Source organism: Pituophis catenifer, unplaced genomic scaffold, assembly GCF_029215685.1.
Source record: "Pituophis catenifer annectens isolate HBS135680 unplaced genomic scaffold, rPitCat1.0.hap2 SCAF_2, whole genome shotgun sequence".
Taxonomy (NCBI): domain Eukaryota; kingdom Metazoa; phylum Chordata; class Lepidosauria; order Squamata; family Colubridae; genus Pituophis; species Pituophis catenifer.
In genome coordinates, this window is record NW_027256882.1 from 151,708,769 (window position 1) to 151,721,341 (window position 12,573).

General features: G+C 39.3%; 1 protein-coding gene across 2 annotated transcripts in view; it reads right to left on the reverse strand.

Annotated features, from left to right (window-relative positions):
* Positions 1 to 3,608: 3,608 nt before the first annotated feature.
* HLF (HLF transcription factor, PAR bZIP family member) overlaps positions 3,609 to 12,573 on the reverse strand; it is a 63,748-nt gene continuing 54,783 nt past the window's right edge. Inside the window, exons 3-4 of one of the 2 annotated variants that reach the window (XM_070937794.1) lie at positions 8,098 to 8,318; positions 3,609 to 4,972 (exon numbers count right to left, since the gene is read on the reverse strand). In XM_070937794.1, the coding sequence (XP_070793895.1) occupies positions 4,757 to 4,972; positions 8,098 to 8,318 (437 nt within the window). In that variant the 3' untranslated portion in view covers positions 3,609 to 4,756. Of the gene's footprint in view, positions 4,976 to 8,097; positions 8,319 to 12,573 lie in introns of both variants that reach the window. The other variant, XM_070937793.1, reaches the window with a different exon arrangement.

Genomic DNA, 12,573 nt, shown 5'->3' on the forward strand with positions numbered 1-12,573 from the left:
ACAGCTGAGTTACTCCTGTCCTCATTTATGTTTTTTCTTAACTAGTTTCTCTCGGTTTGTTCTTTTGAGAGAAGTTTATCACTTACCTATACAAATTCATAGGGTAAAACCAAATAAACTAGCAGGCCACGTTGAAGATCAAAATTGGAAGCCAAAAAAAAGCGTGTTTTGAGGGCAGATTAAGTGTGGGCATCTGGTTGCTTTGCTGTGTGTTCAAGAGGTTGTATTGTGTGTAACTATGGATTATTCACAGAAGCCACTGTATAATTTGACTTGATATAGTTGTCCTGTCTAGAAATTAAATGATCCTACAATGATGAAGTGACTGGTGTTTCCAATATTAACTGCTCTGTATCCAGGAGATCTTTACATCTCAAAAAAATTTCCAGATTAGTGAAATTGTATTTCTTTAAAGGCTCTATATCCATCGTTGAGATAAAACTTTCTAGCCTGCAAAGCATCTTTGTTAATTTGATTTTCCATACTGGCACCTCCAGACAAGACAAAATTATGAGTCAGACCATTACAATATTTGGGATTTGGGGGAAATGAACAGAGCTTCTGTTCACAACTTCTTAAACTAGGTTTGTTTTACACCCAGTGAAAATTATTATCATCTTAATATTTATTTTTACTTTCACACACAGATAAACATTTAGAAAGAAATATTTACTGGCCAGTAAAGTATCGTTTATCCCCTAAAGATGATTACTCAGCTGAAATAATGGTCCAAAAAAACAACAATACTCTATTAAAGCATTTAGGATACTGAGATATATTTTCAATCTTTCTGGAAAGTCCTCTAAGAATGGCAACATTTCTTTGTAATTGTCCAAAACTTTTGTTTAAATCACTTTTAATATAATGTGATCTTATGTAACAGAAATGTGCTTGTTTTGGTGGGGAAAAAAAAGTGATCTAGAAAGACATGTGGCACTGTAATTTTATGATGTGCAGTGTTTTTAATGCGCTAAAAAAAATACCCCTACATCTTTTCCTGTAATTCACCAATTCAAAAAAAGCACCTCTTCAAGTATAAATGAAAGCCAAGTATGCCTCAGGTATGTCACGTCATGGCTTTGCTCATTCTTGCATTCAACCAGTGAGAGAATGAGCCTGGACAAGAAAATTGAAACAACAGACCTCTAGAAGATGCCAGAAGGAAAGTAGTAATAATAAAGGAGAATACTTGTAGCTCAGGGTTGACATGAGAAAGCAGTAAGCATGAAGACAGGGTGGGGAATCTGTGTGTCTAGATGTTGTTGAACTTGTTGGCCAGTATTATCCAACATGGGTAAGAGTAAACAATGAAAAGCTATGTGGCTCCACAAGCAGAAACAACTGCCTTACAGAAAACTCTGGGCACCAAAATTGGCACAAGAGGAATTCAGTCTGGCCTCTTCTCTAACATGTGAAATGATTCTTACTGCTTCTAAATGGTCCCCCAAAATCAAACGCCCTTTCTAAACCTGGAGAAGTACACAGAGCTACACTGCTGATCACCTAAGAGAGTTGTGGCTGGCTGGGAATTTTGGGTGCTACAGTCCAATGCAACTAGAAGTCCAGTATTTGGGAGGTACCTGACGCAGAGTGCTTACCTGCTCTCCACTGTATTGAGTTGAAAAATAGGCCTTCTGTTCAGCTGCCTATTGGGAAAGGTTTGGGCAGACACTCCAGCCTTCCCAGCTGATGTCTTTTCAAAGAAACTTGCTTCAATCTGCAAGAATCGTAGGTACTTTTTTTTTTTTCCTCTTCAAACTCTCACCATGGATACAAATCCAAGGGGTGTCAAACTTGAGTCATTACATTGTCGTCATGTGACGTATCATGACTTTTCTCCCTTGGCTAAAACAGGTGGGCGTGGCCAGTGTGTGATGCATCTGGCCCGCAGGCCACGAGTTTGACACCCCTGCAAAACCTCATCATAGGATGCAAAGAGGATTGATATAATGTAAGCTCTATGAGCATTATTATTCATGCTGCCCAATCCCCAATATATTTGCACCCCTGAAGCCCGGTTAATTGTCCAACTAATTAACTGCATTTTTTAAAAAGGATTGTTGAGTTCTATTTGCTCAGAAGAAATTTGAAAGATTGCAGCAGACACGCAGAAAACATTTTAGAGTCCCATCCATCTCTATAAGGCCCCAGACACTTTTGCATGGAAGGTTTACACGAGGCTGGCAGGAACTGTACAGACCTTTACGGGGAAAGGGGAATGTGCACAAGCCTCTTCTCATACATGGGCAGTTGCTAAAGTGGGGTACACTAAGAAATAGAGGGAGGTAGAGCCTTCTATTGCACCCAATGAGATCCTTTCAGAAGCAAGCAACTGAGCCCAGTGACATGGATCATTCTCTAACTGAAAACACAAAACTATGTTAATGTGCCAGTGGCAAGCGTACAATATTATCATTTTTAAAAAAGCCCTAAAAGCATTTCTTCAGTTTTCAATATTTATGAATATAGAGATATATTGTCATCTTTAAAGTGAAATAATCTAGTTTTTTTAAACCCTCTCTTTGCTTAAACATGATATATATATAATTCTTTTTCCCAAAATACCGAATCAACATTTGTCCTTGAAAAATACTGTACAGAAAAAAAAGCACACTCTAAAGATTCCGTATAAATTTTATACATTTTATAATAATCAATTTCTTTTGGTCTTCAGGAAACATTTAAAAGAACTGAATTAACCACAGTATGACAACACCACCGCTTTTCAATATATATCTGCATCTCTTACATTCATTTCCTTCCCACCCTCCAAAAATACTTTTATATAATATATATAAGTTTAGAAACAAATCATAGCTAAAAAAAAATAACAGGAGAATCTTTGAAAACAATCAGCTGATCATACAATCACAGCAGCATGTCAAGGCAAAAGAACACAAACAAACAACCCCTGCAAAAGTGAGTTCTAACTGAATCAAAGCCATTTGGTGGGGGAAAGAAGAAAAACCTTGCAGGTGGGAAATCTATAGAAATTATATTGCACACTGCAGACTAAAAAGCTGAATTCAAAGCCTTTCATAAGAAAGAAGAATTTCAGAATGTCTAATGGAGAGTCTCAGTCATCCAGGTCACGGTTGACCAAAAGGTGCTTTTTCCAAAGGCAACTGGACTTTCCTGTTGTTTTTTTCCTTGAAGACATTTTGCTTCTCATCCAAGAAGCTTCTTCAGTTTTGTTCAGTTTGGAAGAACTAAAGAAGCTTCTTGGATGAGAAGTGAAAAGGTCTTCAAGGGAAAACAAAGAACGTCCAGTTGCCTTTGGAAAAAGCACCAACTTAGTAAGAAATTTAAAGTAATAATTATACACCGTCATTAAGGGAAAAAAAAAAGGGAAAATAAGTTCTTGTATATATGTGTACTTATATACAATATATATTCCTTATTTGTTGTTTGTTGATATTGTTGATTGTATTTTAAGGTTGTGAATGTTTTATACAATTTTATGGTTTTTTTAAAAAATCTAATAAAGTTTGTTTTTAAAACGAAAAAAAAAAAAGGAAAAAAAAAGGAAAAAGCACCTTTGGGACAAGAATTTCAGAAATTGAACATCAGTGGAAATTTTAAAAATGCAGTCTGCTGAAACTCCAAAAGTAGTCTGTCAACTTTGAAGTGTTTTGCACACCTGTATAATTTAGTGTTGTGCCCTGCACATCACAAAAAAAGGGGAGGAGGGCTGGTACAAGCAAAAATTTAATTCACCTTAAGGCAGGAATATGCTTTTGGCCTTATCCATACAGCATAAATGGATAGTGTGCAGATATCTGATGAATATGTTTTTGCTTGTCTGGTAAGGGATCATTTTTAGTCGAACTATCAAGAAATCTTTAATGTTTTAGGAAAAAGAGCACTAAAAAGTTACAGTATTAGGGTTCCAAAGTCATCCAATGCCCATGAGAAATATTTTAATCTGTACAAGAGAATTACTGATTATGCCCAGGGGATGCGGTCTATTTATAATTTTAAAGCAACGAAAGGAAAGTCAGCTGTTACTTATTTCTCTACAAGGAGGATATAAAATACATAATGAATCTGAAGATCTACTTTATTTACCAAAATGTAAAAACATACAGCAAATGAAAACCGAAAAAAAATAAAAAGGCGAATCTATAAATTAGTATCTCTGCAGTATAGCATGAATATCAATTGTGCATTTATTATCAGTAAGTTTACACTGCCTGATGTGCCTTATTGAAATAACAAACCAAAACAGCTTTTTCTTCTTTCTCTTGTTCATTCCCATTACCAGGGTGCTTTTCTTTCATTTTCTTTCTTTTCTTCCCCCCCCCCCAAGTTAAATCAAAAGAATGGGATAGGGTAAGACAAAAATACAGTTTAAGCAGCACTGGAAAATATATACATACATATCTAGATGCATGTATTCCATAAAAAGTTTAGTATGGCCAGTCTCAGCCAACCCAACCCTACAAAGAGGGTTTCATAAAAACACAAGAGCCAAGACAGACATGCACACTTATTCACAAGTATGCCTGCACGGGTGTGCACAAGCACACGCGCGCACACATACACACAGGCTGTACACTGTTTCTGTTTCTGCTTTCTGTTAAAGTGCCCATGACTGAAAAGTTGGTTTGGGTGAGGTGCTATCAAACAGGAAACACACTGTCCCATCTATTTAAATGCCAAAACCACAAAATTAAAAAAAAAAAAAAAGTAGATGGGAAGAAAAGAAACAGGGGGATGGTGGTGGATGTGACTGGGGGTTTGGGTAGGAGACCATTTAGAGAGGACCATGCCGAGCTTCATACTTGACAAGGACGTTCTTGCATTTGCCCAATTCTTTCCGTAGGTCAGCAACCTCCTGGCGCAGGGCCGTATTCTCCTTCTCAAGGAATGAGGCACGGATAGCAATCTGGTTTTCCTTCAGCCTCCGGGCATCCCTGGATCGTTTGGCAGCCATGTTGTTCTTTCTACGTCTTGCCCAGTATTTGTCATCCTGCTCATTAATCACAGAGGAAAAAAAAATCGGTGTTAGATTTCAGAAGAGGAATAGAGACCTGAAAGGCATCAGCAGGGTTGTAGGTATCCTGTTGTGTTCAACTCAAACATTGTTGTGTTGAAAAGCAAGTGCAATATGACAATATGGGATATCTTCTAAAATAGAAAAAGATACAAACTACTTATCTACTTGTACAGTTTGTATTTTAATGTTTCTTTTTAAGAGATGGATGGATGGATGGATGGATGGATGGATGGATGGATGGATGAATGGATGTTGGATGGATAGATGATGATAGAAAGAAATAGATAAGTTAATAAATGATAGATAGATAGATAGATAGATAGATAGATAGATAGATAGATAGATGATAGACAGACAGATTGATATAAATTAAAAGGATGATATGTGTTAAGATACCACGTAAATTACTGGAGTCTTCATGATCTAGCAAAATAACAAGGAGATAAGGAGACTTTTAAATCTTTAGACTTTTATTGTATACTGCCCAGAGTCCCTCTTTGAAAGTGTGAAAAATAAATGAATAAAATTTGAGGCATCTTCCTGATCCTGGCATCCAATGGAATGATAACCCCTAGCATCCTAAGTTAATCAGGGTGATTGATGGGAGCCAACGCATCAAGAGGATGCCACGTTAGGAAGACGGGTGAAAAAAAAAAATCAAAGAGAATCAGGAAAAGGATTTAGCAGAGGCCAAAACTTCCCCAGTTTCTTTGATGGAACTCTTACTCTTTTCTCTCAATTTAAATGATAAAAGTTCCACTCTTCCATTTTAAATAGTAAAATTCCTTTGGTGCTTTTTAAGATCTGAACTTAAATCTTACTTAGCACTCAAAAGTAAGTGTCAATAAATTCACTGGAGCTTACTTCCAGGCAACTGTGCAAAGGATCACATGTCTGCTCCATAAACCTATTTGTCAGTGGATCATATCTTGGCTGTGAATATCTTTTAAATCAGGTTTTTAGCAAAGTACTAGGTCCTAGGTGGAGGACCTAGTACTTTGCTAAAAACCCGAGTTAAAAGATATCCTATGAGGAGGAAAAATGAATAAAGTTGGATATAAATGTGTAAATCAGATGGAAATGACTAGGAATCAAGAGGAGCTAGCATAATGACTCCTGCACTCCTAGCTTTTCCCTGGGCACTACTGCTCTAACAGTGATAAGGAGGAAGTCTTTTTAACTTCTGTTTTCCTTATACTCATTTTCCCCCGCAAATGCCATCCTGAGAATAATGTTGAACTGACAACCAAAAGTCACTTCAGCATGGTCAGAATGTATTTATGTATTTAAGAGACTTATACGGCTATTCATCTTATGCACCATAATCCTGGACGGCTTACAGCACCAGGGATAAAAAAAAACAATAAAGCCGGTATCTAAATAAACAACCCTTGGCAGCCCAATCCAACACTCGCCAATGAATTAAAAAACAACAACCCTACAATCATTAGATTCCAGCTTCACCTCACTGGAAAAAAGGACCAGCCTTTTAAAACTTTCTGGAAGGTTCGAAAGGTGGGGACAACAGAGGGAGGGTATTCTACAGGGCAGGATCTATCTATTCTGCTGAAAATATTTCTCACAGCAACCCCACAAAGGCTTTCCTGGTCTCTCCTTGCCCAGAAAAGACCTGGTCATCTGAAAGAAGGCACATCAGTTGCCTGGGACATGCCTATTGAACAGAATCAATAGCTGAGCCCAATAGCCTGACTCCAAAACTAAAGAGTTTAAGATTGCCTAATGAAGGTCTCTCTTTCTAGCTAGAAGGATGGGAAGTTGCCTCATGTATTTCTGCAGTGCCTCCTTCCCATTGCATTCCTCTCCAGAAAAAAAAAAGCAACTTTAAATTCAATTCGTTCCTGTATTACTAAAGCCACGCACACCTCTTATATTTAAAAAAAAAAAAATACAAAGACAAAAACCTTTAATCCCAGCCTGAAAGGACAGCAAACATCTGAAATCACATATAGTCCAGGAGACTATCAATGGATCTAATTTGTGCTTGCCTCTCTTTACCTGAATCCTGCAACCAATTTAACCCAAGGAAGCACAAGCTCTGGTCAAGCTTTTTGCTAAGAATGGAATAAGATGAAGCAACACAAATGCCAGGAAGTCCCTGTCTGTTATTCAATCCATAAAGATCATCAGCAACTCATTTCTAAGACTTTTATGCGTTTAATGGCTGAAAAAGTCATTTTTTAAAAAAAAAAAAGCAACCCTCCTCCCTTTGTTATTCTGTTTCCAGTTTTATATTTCTGGGATGAATGCAAAGACTTTTGATGAATGCAGAGAGCTTCTTAACTTTTTCAAGACCACAGAATTATATACCAAACAAGATTGGATTTTTTTTTTTAAAAAGGTGACTCTTTTAAAATAATGGAAATAATACATGATGTAATAACTCAACTTACTTAAGGGAATTAGCACCTCCACCTCACCTGAGTTGGCTCTTTTTAGCTCTGTCACAAATCTTTCTGAACAATCTCTGCAATGCCTGTGCATTTTAAAAGCCTGGGATTTAGAAGCAAGATTTATCGCACCTGCAATTCTTCATAGTTATCCTATTTATAATTGGTACAGCGTATGACCAGCATTCTGAGCTCAGAGAAGAATTGAGAATTTCAATTCAAGATCTATTCCTTTGGAAGTAGCCTCACTGAGCTACATCTGGTTTCAGGTAAAAAGCACACCACATTTCCCTGAAAGGAAGACAATCTTGAATTTAAGGTGATCCCACCTTGTTTACTAAAAGGAAGGGTACAAAAATTAAAATGAAAACAGGAAAAAGACCTCTGCAATTTCCAGTTTCCTTAGATTGAGTATCTAGGATTGTCAACTCCAGCTGAACCCACTCTTGGAGATTCAGTCAGAGAGCTCTCTTTCACTGGTTCTCCTAATATGATATTTGTTTATTCCTGCCAAATGTAACCGTACCACATCAAATTGCTGTCCTTCCTGTCTCTATCACAAGCATGGGAGAGGCCAGAAAAAGACACGGTTTCTTTAAAATAGTTATCAATGCATGTGACCTCTCTACCTGTGCATGCTCCAATTTACCTTTTCCCTCTGTACAGCCCTAGACACCAGTCCCAAGTTACCTTCAGATCTTCGGGAATGAAGACTTTGCGAGCTTTCTTAATCATCGGCTGGGGCTTGAGCTCCTCCTCAGAGAACTTGCGCTTGCGAGGGTCAAATATTTCCTGACCAGGAATGCTAGAAAGAGCAAGATCGGCAGGGTCTGGTTCATACCCAACTTGAACCTGAATGCTGTCGGGATCAATAGGACTTGGCGTGTTTCGGTTTGTAGGCAAGATCTGACCTGAAGAAACCAAAAAAATAAAAAAATAAAAAATTGAAGCTTTATCAGCAGAAGAAAATATTGATAGCTCGGGGTTGAACTGTAGAGTTCTTGGTGCTCTCTGAGCTTGGTGGTTTTCTTGCAGACATTTCATTACCCAACTAGGTAATATAATCAGTGCTAGAAAGGAATGAAGCCCCCGTTCCTTTCAAACACTGATTATGTTCCCTATGTTCCCGTCTGGACTACTGTAACGCTCTCTACATGGGGCTCCCCTTGAGGAGCACCCGGAGGCTCCAACTGGTCCAGAATGCGACCGCGCAAGTGGTTATGGAAGCAACTCGTCGCTCCCGGGTAACACCTCTCTTGCGCGAGCTGCATTGGCTCCCAGTGGTCTTCCGGGTGCGTTTCAAGGTGCTTGTCACCATCTTCAAAGTGCTCCATGGCTTAGGATCGAAATACCTACAGGACCGCCTTCTACCACCGAATGCCTCCCACCATCCAAAACGCTCTCACAGAGAGGGCCTCCTCAGGGTGCCGTCGGCCAAGCAATGTCGGCTGGTGACCCCCAGGGGGAGAGCCTTCTCTGTGGGGGCTCCTGCCCTATGGAATGAGCTGCCCCCGGATATAAGAAGGATCCCCGACCTCCGCGCCTTCCATCGTGCTCTGAAGACTCAATTGTTCAATCAAGCCGGCCTGACCGAATAAATTAATGTTAATGGGTTTTAAATTGGTTTTAAAGGGGTTTTAGTTAAGGGCTTTAAAAAACGGCCAAATTGCTTTAATTATTTTAACAGTTTTTAATTTTTGTGATGGGTTTGTTTTAATATGACTGTACACCGCCCTGAGTCCTTCGGGAGAAGGGCAATATAGAAATGTAATTAAATAAATAAATAAATAAATAAAATACTTCGGCAATACAGCATTACTATATCCTACAGTGGACAGGGCAAGCCGGTGTGTATGAACAGAGAGCAAACCCCACTCCCTTCTAGCACTGAAGGGTGGGAAATGAAATATCTGCAGGACAATAACTAAGGTCTCTAAAGAGACCAAGGACTCCACGAACGATGCTTTGAAACAATACAATAATAATATTGCTCAATTAACCACCTTAACCCCTACAGACTATAATCTGTCACATTTCCACTTTCTTGTCCTCTAAGTAAGTTGGTGCTTACACCCCATCTATTCAGGAAAGCAAGCCCTGGTCAGTTTGTAATATTCTTTGTCTTCTTTCTGCTTTTAACTGGATGCTCTCAAAACCATGTTCACCGGACTATCTGAGAACATAAGAGCCAATATTCTGCCACAGAGTGGCCAACTAGGCCGACTTAGGAAGGACAGACACATGAACAGGAGAGCAACTGCCCTTTCCCATTCCTATTCTCTAGCAATTAGCATTAAGTCATTCTGTCTTTGACCCAAGGTGTAAAGGTACCAAGAATAATATCAACTTATATATATTCTAATATTGCTACAGTTATTTGGTAGACACTGGTGTTTATATCACAAAACAGCATTTTAGAAAATTTAAGTCTGAGACATAATGAGAAGCTTAGTCTCCAACTAAGAATAGCCTCAAGAACTGAATCCAGTTTATCTCTCCTGTTTTCACTTAAGGCCAGTGGTAAAATTCAAATTTTTTTACTACCAGATCTGTGGGCATGGCTTGGTGAATGTGGTGTGGCCTGGTGGGCATGGCAGAAGGATACTACAAAATCTCCATTCCCACCACACTCCAGGGGAAGGATACTGCAAAATCCCCATTCCCTCCCCACTCCTGGGGGAAGGATATTGCAAAAACTCCATTCCCACCCCACTCTGGGACCAGTCAAAGGTGGTATTTGCTAGTTCTCTGAACTACTCAAAATTTCCGCTACTGGTTTTCCAGAACCTGTCAGAACCTGCTGGATTTCACCCCTGCTTAAGACCCATTAGCAATTAAGATATTGGAATGGGAGCAGGGAGACCCAAGTCCAGCTCCATTCTTAGCCAGGGAAGTTCCCTGGGTGAGTTTCGGTTGGGAATTCCCTCTCAGTCCAGTTTACCTCACAGGATAGCTACTGTGGTGAAATATAAGAGGGGTCGCTGTTTACACTACTTCAAGCTGCTGAATGAAAGATGGAATATAACACAAATAAAATAACCCAGACTACCTTAGCATATGAGAAAGTAAGACCATCCGTAGTGGCCATGAGGATGTCACATACATGCCATCTCTTGGATGCCCAGAAAAAGATTCCTCTTGTGAGTGTGATGCTTTGGGTGAGATAACTCAACATGGCACCATTCAGACTCCCATATGGAAGTAAGAAAGATTTACTAAAGCTTGAATAAGGATTGAGAACGCCCAAGAATAGGAACAGACCAAGTCAGAATGTGTACCTGTTCTGGGATGACTTCAAATCCTAATTCTGAATATTGGCTGGTACTTCCCAATATAGACCAATCCCTGGAAGTCAGGGGCATGCTAAAGTATCAGGTGACATATTCATCACTTTACAAAATGGAGCAGGTCGTGAAAATAATATAGATCCCCTCTTTGAAACTGTTGTCCACATTCAGCCAACCCCTCTACGTAAAATATTGGCTCATTGCACTGGCCAGCAGTAGCCAGCAGTAGATCCAGAGTGGCCGATAAGGTTGAAGAGAAAGTTAAGATTTCTCCCCTTATTTTATTAAATGAATGTTTTTATAACGTCTCCATGCTACTTCGAATAATCCTTGAGTTAGAAAAACTGGACATAGGAATGCCAGATCAGCACCTGTTCTCTCTCGAATGGCTGATCAGTCAGATTGACTGTTGGTGCGCTGAGCCCTGAAAATCAGATTATGTAAGGAAAGTTGGGATCCATTTGCACAGCTCTTTCCCCATCCATATGCTCATTTGCTCATCTCCTTTCCATATGCTGCACAAGTGACACATCTCTGACCCTTACGTGCATTGTTCTTTGTCAGCTGGGGGTTTGTGCTCAAAACAGACAAAAATCATCTCAAGTGTGAGTCCTTCGAATCGCTCGTTGCAGTACACTATGTATTGCTTTCGAAAACAACAGGACATTACAGGAGAAAGGTGCAGATTAGGGAAAGTTGTTTTTGGAGGGCACAAAAGTGTTAATCCCATGGAAGTTGTGTCTTGTCTAATTCCTTCTAGAAAGCAATGCAATAGCGTTTGCTGGCAGAGAGGGCCGAAAAGCCCTGGGGAGAAGTTCTCCGCCATATTTATTTTTTTTTAAAACAAAAACGGAGAGATCCAGAGATTCATCTCTTGTACCAATAATAGAAAGTTTCCTTTTCACACTGTGGGGCCGGGATGCTCAGTGCCAAGGTGCTGAAAAATGGGCATATGCTGTTTTAGTTTTGCTAACTGAACAGATGATGATAGTGAGGATAAAATCGAAAAGTGGCATTTGATGATAGGCTTAGCCTTGTTTACACATCTCATTTGTGACAGATGCCAAAAAACCTCCTTGGCAGTTGAGCAGGAAACCAAGAATTCTTGGTTCAAGCACAGCCTTCAACCCTCTCCTTCAGACTTTCCTCAAGGATATTATTATAATAATGGATGGTCGGTCATGCTTTATTGTACAGGTAGTCCTTGACTTGTGATCACAATTGAGCCCAAAATTTCTGTTGCTAAGCGAGACAGTTGTTAACTGAATTCCCCCCCCCCCCAATTTTACGATCTTTCTTGCCATGGTTATTAAGTGAATCACTGCAGTTCTTAAGCTAGTAATACAGTTGTTAAGTGAATCTGGCTTCCCCATTGACTTTGCTTGTCAGAAGGTTGCAAAATGATCCCGGGGAGACTGCAGCAGTCATAAATACAACGCAGTTGCCAAGCTTCTAAATTTTGATTATGTGACCATGGGGATGTAAGTGTGAAAAATGGCCATGTCCTTTTTTTCAGTGCCATTGTAACTTCAAATGGTCACTAAAGGAACTTTTCTAAGTCAAGGACTACTGGTATTCAGACCATTCTGCATAAAGTTACATTTGAAATCCATTATATATTGTAACCATCCACTAACAAATATGGAAGTTTTCATGCAACTGAAGCACTTCTATCTCGTGTGAGTGACATGGATAATTTTGGCTGTGATATTCCGAGATGCTCTTTGAATATATATTTAAACACAGCATGAACACTCCAAATCTATATTGTTCTCATGCTCTTGCTTGTACTGTTGTGATACCAAAAGCAAGACTGTGGGATGTTTCCAAGCAAATGCATTTTGCATCCTGCCAAACTGGTTGCACCTATTCCATTTCA